This window comes from Budorcas taxicolor, chromosome 12 (assembly GCF_023091745.1).
Source record: "Budorcas taxicolor isolate Tak-1 chromosome 12, Takin1.1, whole genome shotgun sequence".
Classification (NCBI taxonomy): domain Eukaryota; kingdom Metazoa; phylum Chordata; class Mammalia; order Artiodactyla; family Bovidae; genus Budorcas; species Budorcas taxicolor.
This window is the reverse complement of record NC_068921.1, coordinates 2,703,250-2,718,009: the sequence shown is the minus strand read 5'-3', so window position 1 is coordinate 2,718,009 and position 14,760 is coordinate 2,703,250. Positions and strand designations below refer to the sequence as shown.

General features: G+C 36.5%; 1 protein-coding gene across 1 annotated transcript in view; it reads right to left on the bottom strand.

Moving 5' to 3' along the window:
- DIAPH3 (diaphanous related formin 3) overlaps window positions 1-14,760 on the bottom strand; it is a 571,880-nt gene that overhangs the window by 297,519 nt on the left and 259,601 nt on the right. The window contains exons 19-20 of the mRNA XM_052650016.1: window positions 7,666-7,760; window positions 3,535-3,636 (exon numbers count right to left, since the gene is read on the bottom strand). Of these exons, the coding sequence (XP_052505976.1) occupies window positions 3,535-3,636; window positions 7,666-7,760 (197 nt within the window). The remainder of the gene's footprint in view (window positions 1-3,534; window positions 3,637-7,665; window positions 7,761-14,760) is intronic.

The following is a 14,760-nucleotide window of genomic DNA, read 5'->3' as shown; positions in this document are numbered from 1 at the left end:
GCAGGGTGACAGTATACAGCTTTGACGTCCTCCTTTTCCTATATGCAATCAGTCTGTTGTTCCATGTCCAGTTCTAACTGTTGCTTCCTGACCTGCATACAGGTTTCTCAAGAGGCAGGTCAGGTGGTCTGGTATTCCCATCTCTTTCAGAATTTTCCACACTTTATTGTGATCCACACAGTCAAAGGCTTTGGCATAGTCAACAAAGCAGAAATAAGATGTTTTTCTGGAACTTCCTTGCTTTTTCCATGATCCAGATACTTGTATGTAAGTAATATATGACAAAAGTAGAACACACTCCTAATTTAGATGTTGTGTTTTACATATTCTATTTGGTATTTTGTGACACACCACATAATATGTAGGACCTCAGTTACCTGAAGGTGAAGTCACTCAGTCGTGTCCAGCTCTTTGTGACCCCATGGACTGTAGCCTACCAGGCTTCTCCGTCCATGGGATTCTCCAGACAAGAATACTGGAGTGGGTTACCATTTCTTTCTCCAGGGGATCTTCCCAACCCAGGGATCAAACCCGGGTCTCCTGCATTGGAGGCAGACGCTTTAACCTCTGAGCCACCAGGGAAGCCCCAGGGGATCAAATCCACGCCCCCTGCATTGGACGGCTGGAGTCTTAACCACTGGACAGCCAAGGAAGTCTCTCTATGTGGCCTTATTGACATTGATTATGAGCAATTTGGATGCGTTACTTTCACAAACCACCCTTCTATGAAACAGAAATAATGGAGACAAACACTGATGTCCAGGTAAACTGGATTTTGTTTGTTTGCTGTTTTATGTAATTCTTGTGTGAACTTAAAGCAGATTATATAATGCAAACAACCTTAGTGACTTTGTCCACTGTATCAAATTTGAGTGTTTATTTAAATAGAATACATCTGTAATTCACATGAATTAAATTAATGAATTTATATAATTGGATAAAAGAAAAATGTAAACTGGCAACGAAAATAACTGCAGGGTTTTAACTGATTTCTATAAAAATGAAAACAATGCTAGAAATGATAGTATCAGTACACAGAACCTGAAGATGAAACAGTTAACACAAGTCTATCTACGGTGAAAACAAGTAAAAAGGCAAGTTTCGATTCTATTTGGGGTGGAACGACCACCTCTGACTCTTTCTTGTTTGTGACTCTGAAGATTTTTCAGCCAAAAATGATTAGCACTTTAAATATAGGTTTAGTCAATAAGTAAAGGTTTTTCTACAAGAGCAAAGACTTGTAGGAATCTGCAGTTTAGTTTACCTCTAGTTAACAGCCTATCTTCAATATACACACAAGTATACTAAGCTTATTACTTTAAAAATGAAACAGCATTATGAGAATCTTTAAAAAATACACATGGTAATTATAATCAATTTCTTAAAACCAACAAATTATGGTATCATTTATATAATGTTGATAAACTGATAAGACATCACTCTTTAAAGAATATGTGAACTCATTGAGTTTTTAAATTAGAAAGAACAGAAAACGTCAGGCATCACATATGGTTCATCATTTTGGGGGTAACTCTCAACTGTTTAGAACTTTAGGCAAGTTTTCCTGTCTTTTGGGCAATGCGTGGGGGTTTTAGAAGTAGAGAGCCAGATTGAAAATGGTGAAAAACTGGAATGGAAAAAAAGATGAAGTGAAGAATATTACTATTTGCTACCCTCTTCCCCCAAAAAACTTCATATAAAACTTCACATTTTTCTTCAACTGTCTTTCACCTTTCTTCATCAAAACAAATATATTCTAAGGTGTTAGTGTAACACAAACCAGAACTTGAAACAATATTTTCAGAAATGTTCATAATCAACAGATAATAGCAGATGGTTTTCAACAGTATCACTCTTGTTCTCTTTATATTCCATTTGTAGTCAGGTATGATCAGCATGGAATGTGTAGAGTCAAGGTCAAGTTCACATTGACATGTGTCTTAAAATCAAAATTATCATGTCTAAAGCCCTGGTATCTGGGAATATACTTATTTTAACTTTCTGACCCCTCTGAGTACAATACTTGTAAATCATGCCTCTTTGATGTGAACCCTCATTTTTCAAAGGCAGGCATACCCTCGCTATTTAAATAAACCTAAAACATCTGCAAGTTAAGAGTTCATTCTTCTGTGACAATCAGCAGGAAAAACATGAGAATAGTTTTAAATCTCTGTGATGATATGCAATATAAAGAGTTTCGTGGTAAGTAGATATTTTCATATAAGTTTGTGTTTCATACTTAACATGAATAGGAGTATTTCAAAATTGTGATTTTACATGCTATGATTTTCATTCAGGAGTCAAAAAAGATGGACAAACATCAAAAATCTAAGCAGCTTGTGGTTAAAAATGTAACGCAAATTCTTCCTTGTCTCATATGGAAGATACTGTGTCACACAGGGATCAAGACAAAGACTGATCAGGTGACAGAAAATAAACAAGAAAATAAAGAAAAAGAGAGAGAGAGACAAGAGGATAAAAGAGCTCTCTGGAGAGACTCAGGTTAGAAAAAAATAGCATTTTTCTAAAAATAATGTTTAAAAGTTTTATAATAAAAATTACAGGGCTATTAAGAGGAAAAACCTGTCTTTTTTTCTTTCTAATCTGAGTATGTGAACTTTGGGGGCAGGAAAGTCACTGCACAGAGGGCTGAGTAGATTGGATTTATGAAGAGACAAGAAGTTTAAAACCAAGTGCCAATAACACTCCAAATAACGGTATGCAAACATAGTCCTTTAGTAATCCAACCCAAGCTTTCAGAATTATAGAAATATAATATTACAACGTCCCTGGAGGTTGGTAATAATATAGCTGAAGACTCTAGGGGAAAAAAATCTTATATATTAAAAAAAATGAAATAGTACTTTAAACATCATCATGATGGCTGAGGTACCCAACATCAACATGATAATTTAATGGTAGAAGGTAAGAGCAGCAGAAGAGAAAACTTGATAAAAATCTTAAATTCAAGTTGCAACAGAGCTAACATATAACATTGAAAAGTCTTTTTTCATCTCTTTAGATCCCAACGTCTCTAAAATAGGAGGCTAAAAAAAGATGATTATCAAGGTGTCTTGAAGATTTTCTAAAATGCATTCATTTTTTCATCCTCATTGCCAAAAAGAAACTGTATTTCTAATTTTAGAGTCTAAAACATGAGAGGAACTGAAGTGATTGAGTAGAATGAGAAAGTGAAGCTACTCTTGTGATATGTTGGAACACACAGGTCCAGAATAAAACATAATCCACTCTAGTCATACGAGTGCAGGTTTCATTTTACATTTTCACATTAAATAGAGAAGATAAAAATCATGTTTGTGCTTTTGAAAGAACTCCTTGGACTTCATTTATGGTTAGAATTTCAACATATATTTTTAAAATCAAGATAATTTTTCATAAATATCCTCAGATTAAGAAAAAAAGCAAGGTGGACATTAAATGTTTGTGAATATTAACGATGTGAAAGCCTTGCATTCTCTTTTCTCTGTGCACAGTACAGACGTCCCCTCCAAAGAGAGCTGACAGGGTACTCACCACAACAGCAAACTGCTCGGGTTCACATAAGTTGCTATATTCACTCTGGTACTGAGATAGTGAATTCAACTGTTCTTGATCGGGAAGATGCTTTATTAAGTTCTAAAATTAAAACCAAAGGAAAATATCTTCATTAATGTCCTTTTTAAATTCTAGGAAAATTTATTAATAAACTGTGACAAGGAAATCACTGACTGAGTTAATCTTCAGTTTTATTTCTAGTTAACTTCCCAAATACTAAGCCTTAAGCTTTAGTCTCTGTATCTTGAAAGCAACTAATTTTCCTCTTCTCTATCCAGGATTATTACATATTCAAATCAAGCACTACTCAATGTTTATTTGATTAGCTATATAATTGAGAAAGGAGAATTCAACCTATACCAAAGAAAGAGCTTTCTCACCTAGATAAATGTCATCAATTACATTTTAGCTATTGGGAATTCAATGTCAGAAATTTTCAGGCAAAGCCAAACATATTTTAGCACTTCATTCAGGGGGATAAAAGAGATCATATTCTTCTAACAGGCAAGAGAAAGAATAGAAAAGAAATCAAGGGAATTTTAATGATAGCACTTGCAAGATTTAACCAGTATGATTACAGTTTTAATAATAAAAATAAAGATATCTCTAAAACAAGACAACGTAAGTTTTCTGATGTGAAAGAAAACTTGAAAAGGCATTGAAGACACAGGATGATGAACCTTGCAGAGAAACGAATACAGAGAGAACATAAGGGCCATGGCTGCAATGGCCCTTTGCCTCAATCATCTGCAGCTCAGAAAGGGAATACATACAATTATGCTTCCTTGTTAGAACTTACATGATTAAACCATCCCTTTGACAAAGTCTATGTACATCCTCTGTATCAAAATATGATTGATAATAATAGTATTATAGCAAATTAGTATACTGACATTAAAATTAACAAAAGAGTGGTTGACGCTCACAATTCCAAATTACAGCATAAGTAAACTCTGTGCAAGCCCAAAGTCAAATTCAAATTATAATTAAGCCTATATCATGCGAGGCTTAAATATATATATTTTAGGAAGTATATTTAACGAAAATATATATATTTAAGGGGAAAAAATCCCCAATGGTGTTATTAGTTAAAAAATAATGTTAGAGAATGTTATATATAAAAGAGTTAGATCAAAGAACAAGTTTTTCACTCTCTGTGTACCTTTGGACAAAAACTTGATTGACTGGCCAAAAACAAACAAAAAAGTGGCAATTTAAGATTATCTCTAAAAAAAAATTAGACATTAATACTACCAAACTGAATAAAAACAATAAAGGAATATGATTTTCCCTTATAAATAGAAGTTTTCTCAGTAAAACTGCCTAAGACCAGAAGACTTGATTATTAATAAAAGACTCAGTTTCTTTTAATCAGCTGACCTATTTATTACACTGAATTTCTTCAGCATCTATTTAGATAACCATAAAATCACCTTGAATATTTTTAGTTAATATATACTTAAACTTTAATCTTTCATCACAAATTCATTACTTTTTCACTTCATTATTTTTGTTTTCTAAAGTAATAAAACTATTAGATTTGTAAAATTACAGGCCCAACGTTCCTTTGTTATTTCCCATCCCAAGTTCCTCTCAAAATAAAGTCTTCAAAGTTGCCCCACACAGCTTTTCTCTCACAGGATCCCTCTACCTATATACATGCCATATTCACTGGAAGGACTGATGCTGAAGCTGAGACTCCAATACTTTGGCCACCTGATGTGAAAAGCTGACACATTTGAAAAGACCCTGATGCTGGGAAAGACTGAGGGCAGGAGGAGAAGGGGAGGAAAGAGAATGAGATAGTTGGATGACATCACCGACTCAATGGACATGAGTTGGTGATGGACAGGGAGGCCTGGCATGCTGCAGTCCCTGGGGTCACAAAGAGTCAGACATGACTGAGTGACTGAACTGAACTGAACTAATTCAACCTTTAAGGATCTTTACGCACACATTTAGGCTTCCCTGGTGGCTCAGACAATAAAGAATCTGCCTGCAATGCGGGAGACCTGAGCTGGATCCCTGGGTCGGGAAAATCCCCTGGAGAAGAGAACAGCAACCCACTCCGTATTCTTGCCTGGAGAGCCTGGCAGGCTACAGTCCATGGGGTCACAGAGCTGGACATGACTGAGAGACTAACACACACACACACACACACACACACACACACACTATCTAGGTCTAACAATCTCAATACAGCCAGGTTTACCTTGTATTATAATCATATATATAAATTATATATATATATACACATACATATACACATACATATATATATATATATATATATATATATATATATATATATATATGCCATCTCCCTTGCCACACTATAAACTCCACAAAGGTAAAGTTTGTGTCTGATCAAGCCTATACCTGAGTGAGCCTAACACCATTCCGTCATATGGTAGGCACTATAAAATACGTGCTCAAGTAATTAATGATTATTAACAAAGTACTGCTTTTCCTATGCTCTGTTCAAAATAGGCAAGTTCTTCACTTTACAATTAGAAGGTATTTTTAAAATTAGAAATAAGACTTCAAACAGCATGAAATTCTTATTTTTTAATGAATATATAAAGATTTTGCATATGTCCAAAGTAAATTTTTAGATTTTCAATTCTTAAGATTTATTTTATATTAGCAAGTGTGGTAAGCAGAATGATGATCCAACCCCACTAAGAGCTCTACATTTAATTCCCAGAACTTATTAAATATTAACTTACACAACAAAGGGAATCAGGGTTTAAAATGGAATTAAGTTGCTATCAGCTGACCCTAAACCTGAGAGATTATCCTGGATTATCCAGATGTGCCCAATGGAATCACAAAGGTCTTAAAACGTGGGAGAGGGAGAGCACAATAGTAAGAGGAAGATGTGAACAGAGGACACCTCTACAAGGTTTCTGTGAACAGAGGAACAGAGCTTCAAAGTCACTGGCTGAGAAACTGAAGGACTGTGTCCACCAGCCAAGGAATGCGGGCAGTCACAAGGGGCTGGAAAACAAAAACAGCTTGAAGCCTCCAGAGAGGAGTGCAAGTTGGCTAACACCTGGACTCTGTCACAATAAGGCCACACCAGACTTCTGTTCTACAAAAATGCAATATATTTGTTTTATAGTAAGCCACTAAATTTGTGGTAAATTGTTAAAACAGTAATAGAGAAGTAATATGTTAATAAATTATGTGGAACTGAATGTTCTTCAGATATGAATTTTAAAATCCAAACTTTTTTCCACTCGAACAACAAAAGACATGATCATGCAAAATATTCATATAATCAAGTTAAAAGTTACTGTCTAAATATAAATATTTATATATTTATAATATTTACAAATGCATTATAAAAACTACATATGCATTAAGTAGAAACATTTTAGTGAAAGAACTTGGAAATCTACTCCCAGGAACAAAGCGCATTCACAATCAAAAGGAATAAAGACAAAAACTATGAGAAGCTGCTGGAGGAAAACCACACTTGAAGAAAGGTTGTTGAGTTAGGTAGTTTAAAGAGTCTGAGACTTAGCACAAGTCACTGATGGGATTATATATTCACACCACATTTAGAAGACAGGACAGAAAAAACCAAGAAGTTCCAGCCTTCTGAATGACTCAGAATACTACGCAAACAATTTCTAGTATTCATGGAAACACAAATGACTCAAGTAAGGGTTGTTAGTAATGGTAACTCTAAATAAAGAGAAAACTCTCTCAATCTTCTTTACCAAACAAAAATACAACTTTATAAGACATACAAGCCCAAGAAAATCATATTCTACAAGGATCATACAAATAAATTTAAATTAGCATATTATTAGACTTAACTGTAAAAAAAAAAAACATACATGTAAAAGTAAACAATCTGCCTTTCAGAAACAGTCATTAAAAATAACTGAAATGTAATCATTTGATAGCATTATATTTAGTCTGCAGTTAAGAGAACATGCAAAGCTCTATCTCCTGGCAACGCAGAAGTTATGCTAAAAGTAATTATGCAGCGAAGATTTTCCAGTTGAATGACTTGGTTTAATAATTTTGCTTCACTTACAGATTTCTGCTTAATGAGAAGCCTGCAATAAAATATAGGAATTTAAGCTCTCTGTTTACCTGAATCATAGACTCTGCCAACTGTGTTTCATCCACTTCCAATATCATCATTTTGATTTCCTCGTATGGCACCCGGAAAGAGCTCAGGAAGATTGCTAAGAGGAGGGAAAAAAAAGAGCCATAGTAAAGAAGGTAAGAAAAGAATATTTTATAAATTTATTCATTTTTCTTTTTTTAATATAAATTTCCCCTGTCTGCAAGACAGCAAAAGAGACACAGATGTATAAATTTATTTATTTTTAATTGAAGGATAACTGCTTTACAGATGTAAGAAAAGAATCTGAGATGTACTTCTATATATAAAATAAAAAATGATTCATAAAAAGAAAAATTTTAAATACTCAATATAATTACTGTGGAGGAATCTTTCAGTAACACATTTATTATTCTTCCTCCGTTTTAGAACTACATTTAAACAACAGTTCTATATTATTATGTTGGTTCTGAGGATGATTTTAATGCTTAGTTATTAGCCTAATATAGGAATGGTGCCAATTTTGATATGATTTTTTAAAAACTGAAATGGCTCAGTACACTATAGAGGTGTCATATTGTAATGAAAAGAACCATAAAACCCCAATATGTATACATATTTATCTAGACGTGTGTGTTATTAGTCTACATAATATCTTCTGCCCTTAGTAAATAGTTAAAAAAAATTTTTTTTTCCAGAAAATTGCTTAACATATGACCCAGCAACCCCACTACTGGGCATATACCCTCAGGAAACCATAATGGAAAAAGACACATGTACCCCAATGTTCACCACAGCACTATTTACAATAGCCAGGACATGGAAGCAACTTGCATGTCCACTGACAGATCAATGTATAAAGAAGTTGTGGTACATATGCACAATGGAATATTCCTCAGCTATAAAAAGAAATGCATTTGAGTCAGTTCTAATTAGGTGGCTGAACCTCTAGCCTATTATACAGAGTGAAGTAAGTCAGACAGAGAATGACAAATATCATACGTTAATGCATATCTATGGAATCTAGAAAGCTGGTACTGATGATCCTATTTTCAGGGAAACAAAGGAGATGCAGGCATAAAGGACAGACTTTTGCACACAGCGGGGGAAGGAGAGGGTGAGACGATTTGAGAGAGTAACACTGAAACACACATTTTCAGATATAATAAATAGCTAGCAGGAATCTCCTGTATGACTCAGAGAGCCCAAAGTCAGTGCTCCATGAGAACCTAGAGGGGTAGGGTGGGAGGGAGGCAGAGGGAGGTTCAGGAGGGAGGGGACAGATGTACACCTATGGCTGATTCATGCTGACGTATGGCAGAAACAATCATGATATTGTAAAGCAATCATCCTCTAATTAAAAACAAAATTTAAACAAGAAAACTGCTAAGCAGTGCACAACACTTTTACAAGTCATAAGAGCACCCTCATGTTCAGACAATATGCCAGAGAATTACATTCTGCATGCAACTAAAGCTTAAATATGCAATATTAGAACACAAATTTTAATGGAAACTATCCAAATGGACTAGACGGGATAAAAAGCTATTACTGAGAATTCAACATTATTTACATTTTTTATACCTTACATGGGCTTCCCTGTGGCTCAGATGATAATCTGACTGCAATGCAGGAGACCTGGGTTTGATCTCTGGGTGGAAAAGATCTTCTGGAGAAGGGATCTGGCTCCTCTGTCCACAGAATTCTCCAGGCAAGAATACCAGCAGCTAACCACTCCAGTATTCTTCCACTATCCACATCCATACACATCCACTAATTCCATGGACAGAGGAGCCTGGTGGGTTACAGTCCATGGGGTCAGAAAGAATTGAACACAACTGATCAACTAACACACTCATACTTCATAAATCTAATGTTCAAACCCAAGGATCTTCTCAAAAGTTACTGAAGTGTAGAAGAATATCTTCAGACCATTAGATTTAATGTTTTACTGGTTCCGCCTTATTCTGCTACTATTGTTTCTTCTCTCCAGTGACAGAGGTTACTTCTTGAACACACTCAGACCTCATTACCACTACCCGCTACTTTTATATACCAAACTTGTATCATTTTATTTGTAGGTATTTTCATATAAAAACACTATTTTTCATGAGATTGAGAAAACATGATCATTCTTTCTTGGAGTAAGACTATATTCCTGAGGATACCATGGATTAACTAGAGATGAATAATAAGAACATCATTTGTGTTCTTATCATCAGCTTTATTCACACATATTGAACTCAACTGTTAGAAATGTGGGATATACTGCTAGAAATAATGTATAATCTTCAATAATGCAAGAACAAGAAGGAACAAATGAGCTAAATGATACTGCAAAAGAGATTTCTGGAATTACTAAAGGATAATCCATCAGTAGACACTAGATAGCACAAAAATATAATACTTATATGATTTTAAAGAGATAATTAATGAATAACTGAGAGGGAATAGTATCTAAATCTGTACATCATGTATAAAGCAAGGTGCATACGATCCTAGGATTAAATGTAAACATTAATGTGAAGTGAACTGAAAGTAGCCCAGTTGTGTCTGACTCTTTGTAACCCAGGCCAGAATTCTCCAGGCCAGAATACTAGAGTGGGTAGCCATTCCCTTATCCAGGGGATCTTCCCAACCCAGGGATCGAATCCAGGTCTGCCACATTGCAGGTGGATTCGTTACCAGCTGAGCCACAAGAGAAGTCCAAACATTAACACAGAGGAATACTAAAAGAAATTGAACATGGCAAATTAGCTCATTTATGATTATAGAACTTACTCATAATAATCAATGAAAAAACATATGAAAAGACTTACATCTGACAAAATAAAAAGAAAACACTAATGTCAAATCACCTAAAACAATGGGATGAATGTGCCTCAAAATTCAGAAGGCTTTTCCCCAGTTCATTCAGAATACAGTGAGGTTCAAATAGAAAAATGTATGAAAACTCAAAACAGTAAGAAAAAATGACCAAAAAATAATATGTAATTTGTTAAACATCAGAAATAAGCAAACTGAGAAGGCAAATTGCTAAGATATTATCTGGATTGCAAGTTTAGAAGGATTAGTAAGATTAATCACAATCCTTAAAATTCCCTTTGAGAAACAATAAATTCTATTTGAAACCTAACTATGGACACAATAACAAATTCTGGAAAAGGTTATAACATTAAACAAAAAGATTAAAAGGATCAACAGACAAACGGATAAGGAAGTTGTGGTTCAGTTCAGTTCAGCTCAGTTGCTCAGTCGTGTCTGACTCTTGCGACCCCATGAACCGCAGCACGCCAGGCCTCCCTGTCCATCACCAATTCCCAGAGTCCACCCAAACCCATGTCCAAGGAGGGATAAATCTGAGTCAGTTTCAGGGAGGTGGATAAACCTATAGCCTGTTAAACAGAGTGAAATAAGTCACAAATAGAAAAACAAATATTGTATATTAATGCATAATATGGAATCTAGAAAAACAGTACTATTTACAGAGAAGAAATGGAGAAGCATTCATAGCGAGCAGTCTGGTGGTAACAGTGGGGAAAATGAGGGTAGAATAAACTGAGAAAGGAGCGTGAACATATATGCATTCCTATCTATTAAAATGGATAACCAGAAGGAAGCCGCTAGAATAAACTGAGAAAGGAGCGTGAACATATATACATCCCTATCTATTAAGCTGGATAACCAGAAGGAAGCTGCCATATAACACAGGGAGACCAGCCTGGCGCTCTGTGATGACCTAGAGGCGCGGAAATGAGAGAGGCTCAGGAGGGAGTTTTTTATTTTATGTGTGTACAGTTTTTTATTTTATCTGTGTCCCATTCTTTCTGACCCCATGGACTATAGCCTGCCAGGCTCCTCTGTCCATGGAATTCTCCAGGAATACTGAGGCTTGCTTGGAGAATTCCATGGACAAAGCAGACAGATCCCTTCTCCAGGGGATCTTCTGAACGCAGAGATCAAACCTGGGTCTCCTGCACTGCAGGCAGACTCTGCCATCTGCGCCACCAGGGAAGCCCATATGAGGTATAAAAAATGTAAAAAATGTTGAATTCTCAATAATACTTTTAAATTTCATAATATAAAACTCTGTATTTTATATATATATATAAAATTGTGACTGACTTGTGATGATGTACAGCAGAGACCACCACAAAATTGTAAAGCGATTATCCTCCAATAAAGAATAAAATAAAGAGCATCTTAAAAAAAAGATTAAAAGGAAAAAATTACATGGAAGCATAACATAATAATGGAGGGAGAAAGAAATCATAGTTTTTTATCTCAGGCGGCATGGCAAAGTGGAGAGAGAACTTTGAAATGTTTTTTAAAAGTTACTTTTATTTTAATCTTCAAATCCTTTTCTGATCTATGCCAAAAGAAAGGAAATTAGAAAACCTGGAGAAAGTGAAAAAATTACTTAAAGAAATGAAACAAAAGTTTGAAACACTGAGCAGGAAACAAAATAACTGTATTACAAAGAAACAAATATTTGAAGGAGAAAAAAAATCTTTAAAAATAAAAATATGCATATCTAGATACTGAAGTAGAAAATTCATATGGATTAGACATTAGATAAGAGAAAACAGGGCAGGAGGAAAAGGGGACGACAAAGGATGAGATGGCTGGATGGCATCACTGACTCGATGGACGTGAGTCTGAGTGAACTCTGGGAGTTGGTGATGGACAGGGAGGCCTGGCGTGCTGCGTGCGATTCATGGGGTCGCAAAAAGGCGGACACAACTGAGCGACTGAACTGAAGCAGAGATGCTCTCCAAACCACACACACACACACACACACACGCACCCCCAGGGAAGAAGCATATTTAAAGAGAAAATGTCACTTTCCAAAATTTTAGAGAGAGACAAATAATCAGAACAAGGAAGCTAAACAAGTCCTAATCACAGTATTTTTTTCCTTTAAAGCTACACTAGCTTCTTGTAAAACTCCAAGTATTAGAGAGGTGGTAGAGTAGGAACACTCAAAAGCTCTGATACTGGAAGAGAAAACTGGTACAAATGCAGAACCGCTATATACTTATAGTAGCAGTTGTTGTTGTTCAGTTGCTAGGTCATGTCCCACAGACTACTGTCGGAAGCCGCGTTAGGCCTCACTGACAAAATAGAGGCATGGCCCTAAACCCCCTCCCTTTGTTCCATAGGCACAGAACAGGAATGAAGGAGTTAGGCTTTGTGATTCTGACTTTTGTTTTCCTTTCCTCAGCTGAGTTGACAGAAGAGAGTATTAAGGTGCTTATTGTTTTTCAGAGGAGCAGGAGAAGGCATAAAGCCTTCTGCAGCTGTGCTCGAAGAATAATCCATAAAGTTAATCACTGACATTTGACTTTTACAAAAGAGTGTTCCAGGGTGAGCACAGAGGCTGCAGCTTAAGACCATGGGAGGGATTCCTATCTGAAGTCTATTTGTGAGAAAAGTGTTTATGGCAAAGGAGTTTGCTGAATTTAGGACTTGAAAGTGAAAGTGAAGTCGTTCAGTTGTGTCCAACTCTTTGCGACCCCATGGACTGTAGCCTACCACACTCCTCCATCGATGGAATTATCCAGGCAAGAGTACTGGAGTGGGATGCCATTTCCTTCTCCAGAGTATCTTCCCAACCCAGGGATTGAACCTGGGGCTTAGGAATAATTAAAATAGCTAGAAGCTAAAGATTTAAGGATTGCTGTAATGTTACAATATTATACTATAGCTTATAATAATTAGGGATGTTAGAGATATTATTAGCTAGAAGCCCTTTCTAAGAAATAGTGAACTTAGGATACTGGGGGCAAACAGTACTTAGAAAGATAAGAAATAAACTGAGGAATGTGGTACGCAGCCCAGACATTAGCATAAGTTACAGTGTATTCACAAGGACACATGAGAAAAAGTAGATAAGAGAATTGCTGAGGAAGGAACTCCTTTTGAGGGGCAACAATGATTCTTGGAGAAAAATAAACCTGGGTCAATGGGAAAAAAATATCAAACCTGTGATCTAATGCTTTTGTAAAACTATAAAAGAGAATCATAAGCTTGAAATAAACAGGCAGTCCAAGAAAACTGAGAGGCTGTCTCAGATTCTCTCGCTGACACCGCCCATCCCTTCAGGTTGAATCCCTGGCTGCTGGAGCTGAACTCTGGCAGACTACAACCTGCCAGGCTCCCGTGCCCATGAGATTTCCCAGGCAAGACTGGTTGGCCATTTCCTTCTCCAGGGGATCTTCCCAACCCAGGGATCAAACCCATGTCTTCTGTATTAGCAAGCAAATTTTTTACCACTCCAGGAAGTGCTATACTCAAAGCAGAGGTTACCAAACTTTTTCTATAAATGGCCACACTGGTAAATGTTTCAGGTTTTATGAGCCTATACAATCTGTTAAAACTACTCAACTCTACTATTGCATCTCCAAAGCAGCCATAGTAGTAATGACAGTGTTAGTAACTCAGTCATGTCCAACGCTTTGCAACCTCATGAACTGTAGCCCACCCTGCCCCTCTGTCCATGGAATTCTCCAGGCCAGAATACTGGAGTGGGTTGCCATTCCCTTCTCCAGGGGATCTTCCCAAACCAGGGATCGAACCCAAGTCTCCTGCAGGCAGATTCTTACTGTGTGGTAAACAATTAAGATTACCCAAGTGAGGACTGGTTTCTATGAGGTACTCTGTAAGCCCTTGGAATGTCCTACATAGTAAGACTGTCTTTGTTTACTAGGAGCATTGGGCCACAATGTATTAGCCTGAACTGTGGAGAGTCTGGAAATTAAGCTCAAACATATGGGTGACCAGCTATATCAAGACCCAGTGTAAACTAAATACCAAGGCTGGGGTCTCTGACGGCAATAACCTGTGAGAAGTGTCCCCCATCACTGCTGGGAGAAGGCACTGCTGTCCTTGTCACCACTGGGAGAGGACAACTGCAATGCCATGCTTACAACTCTCCTGGACTCTGCCCCACGGGCCTTTTCCCTTTGCCAATTACAATCTGCATCATTTTGTTGTAATAACCATGAAACAGCTGTCAGTCAATTCTATGAGTCCTTCAAATAAATCATCAACCTGAAGAGTGGACCTTCAGTTCAGTTCAGTCGCTCAGTTGTGTCCAACTCTTTGCGACCCCATGAATC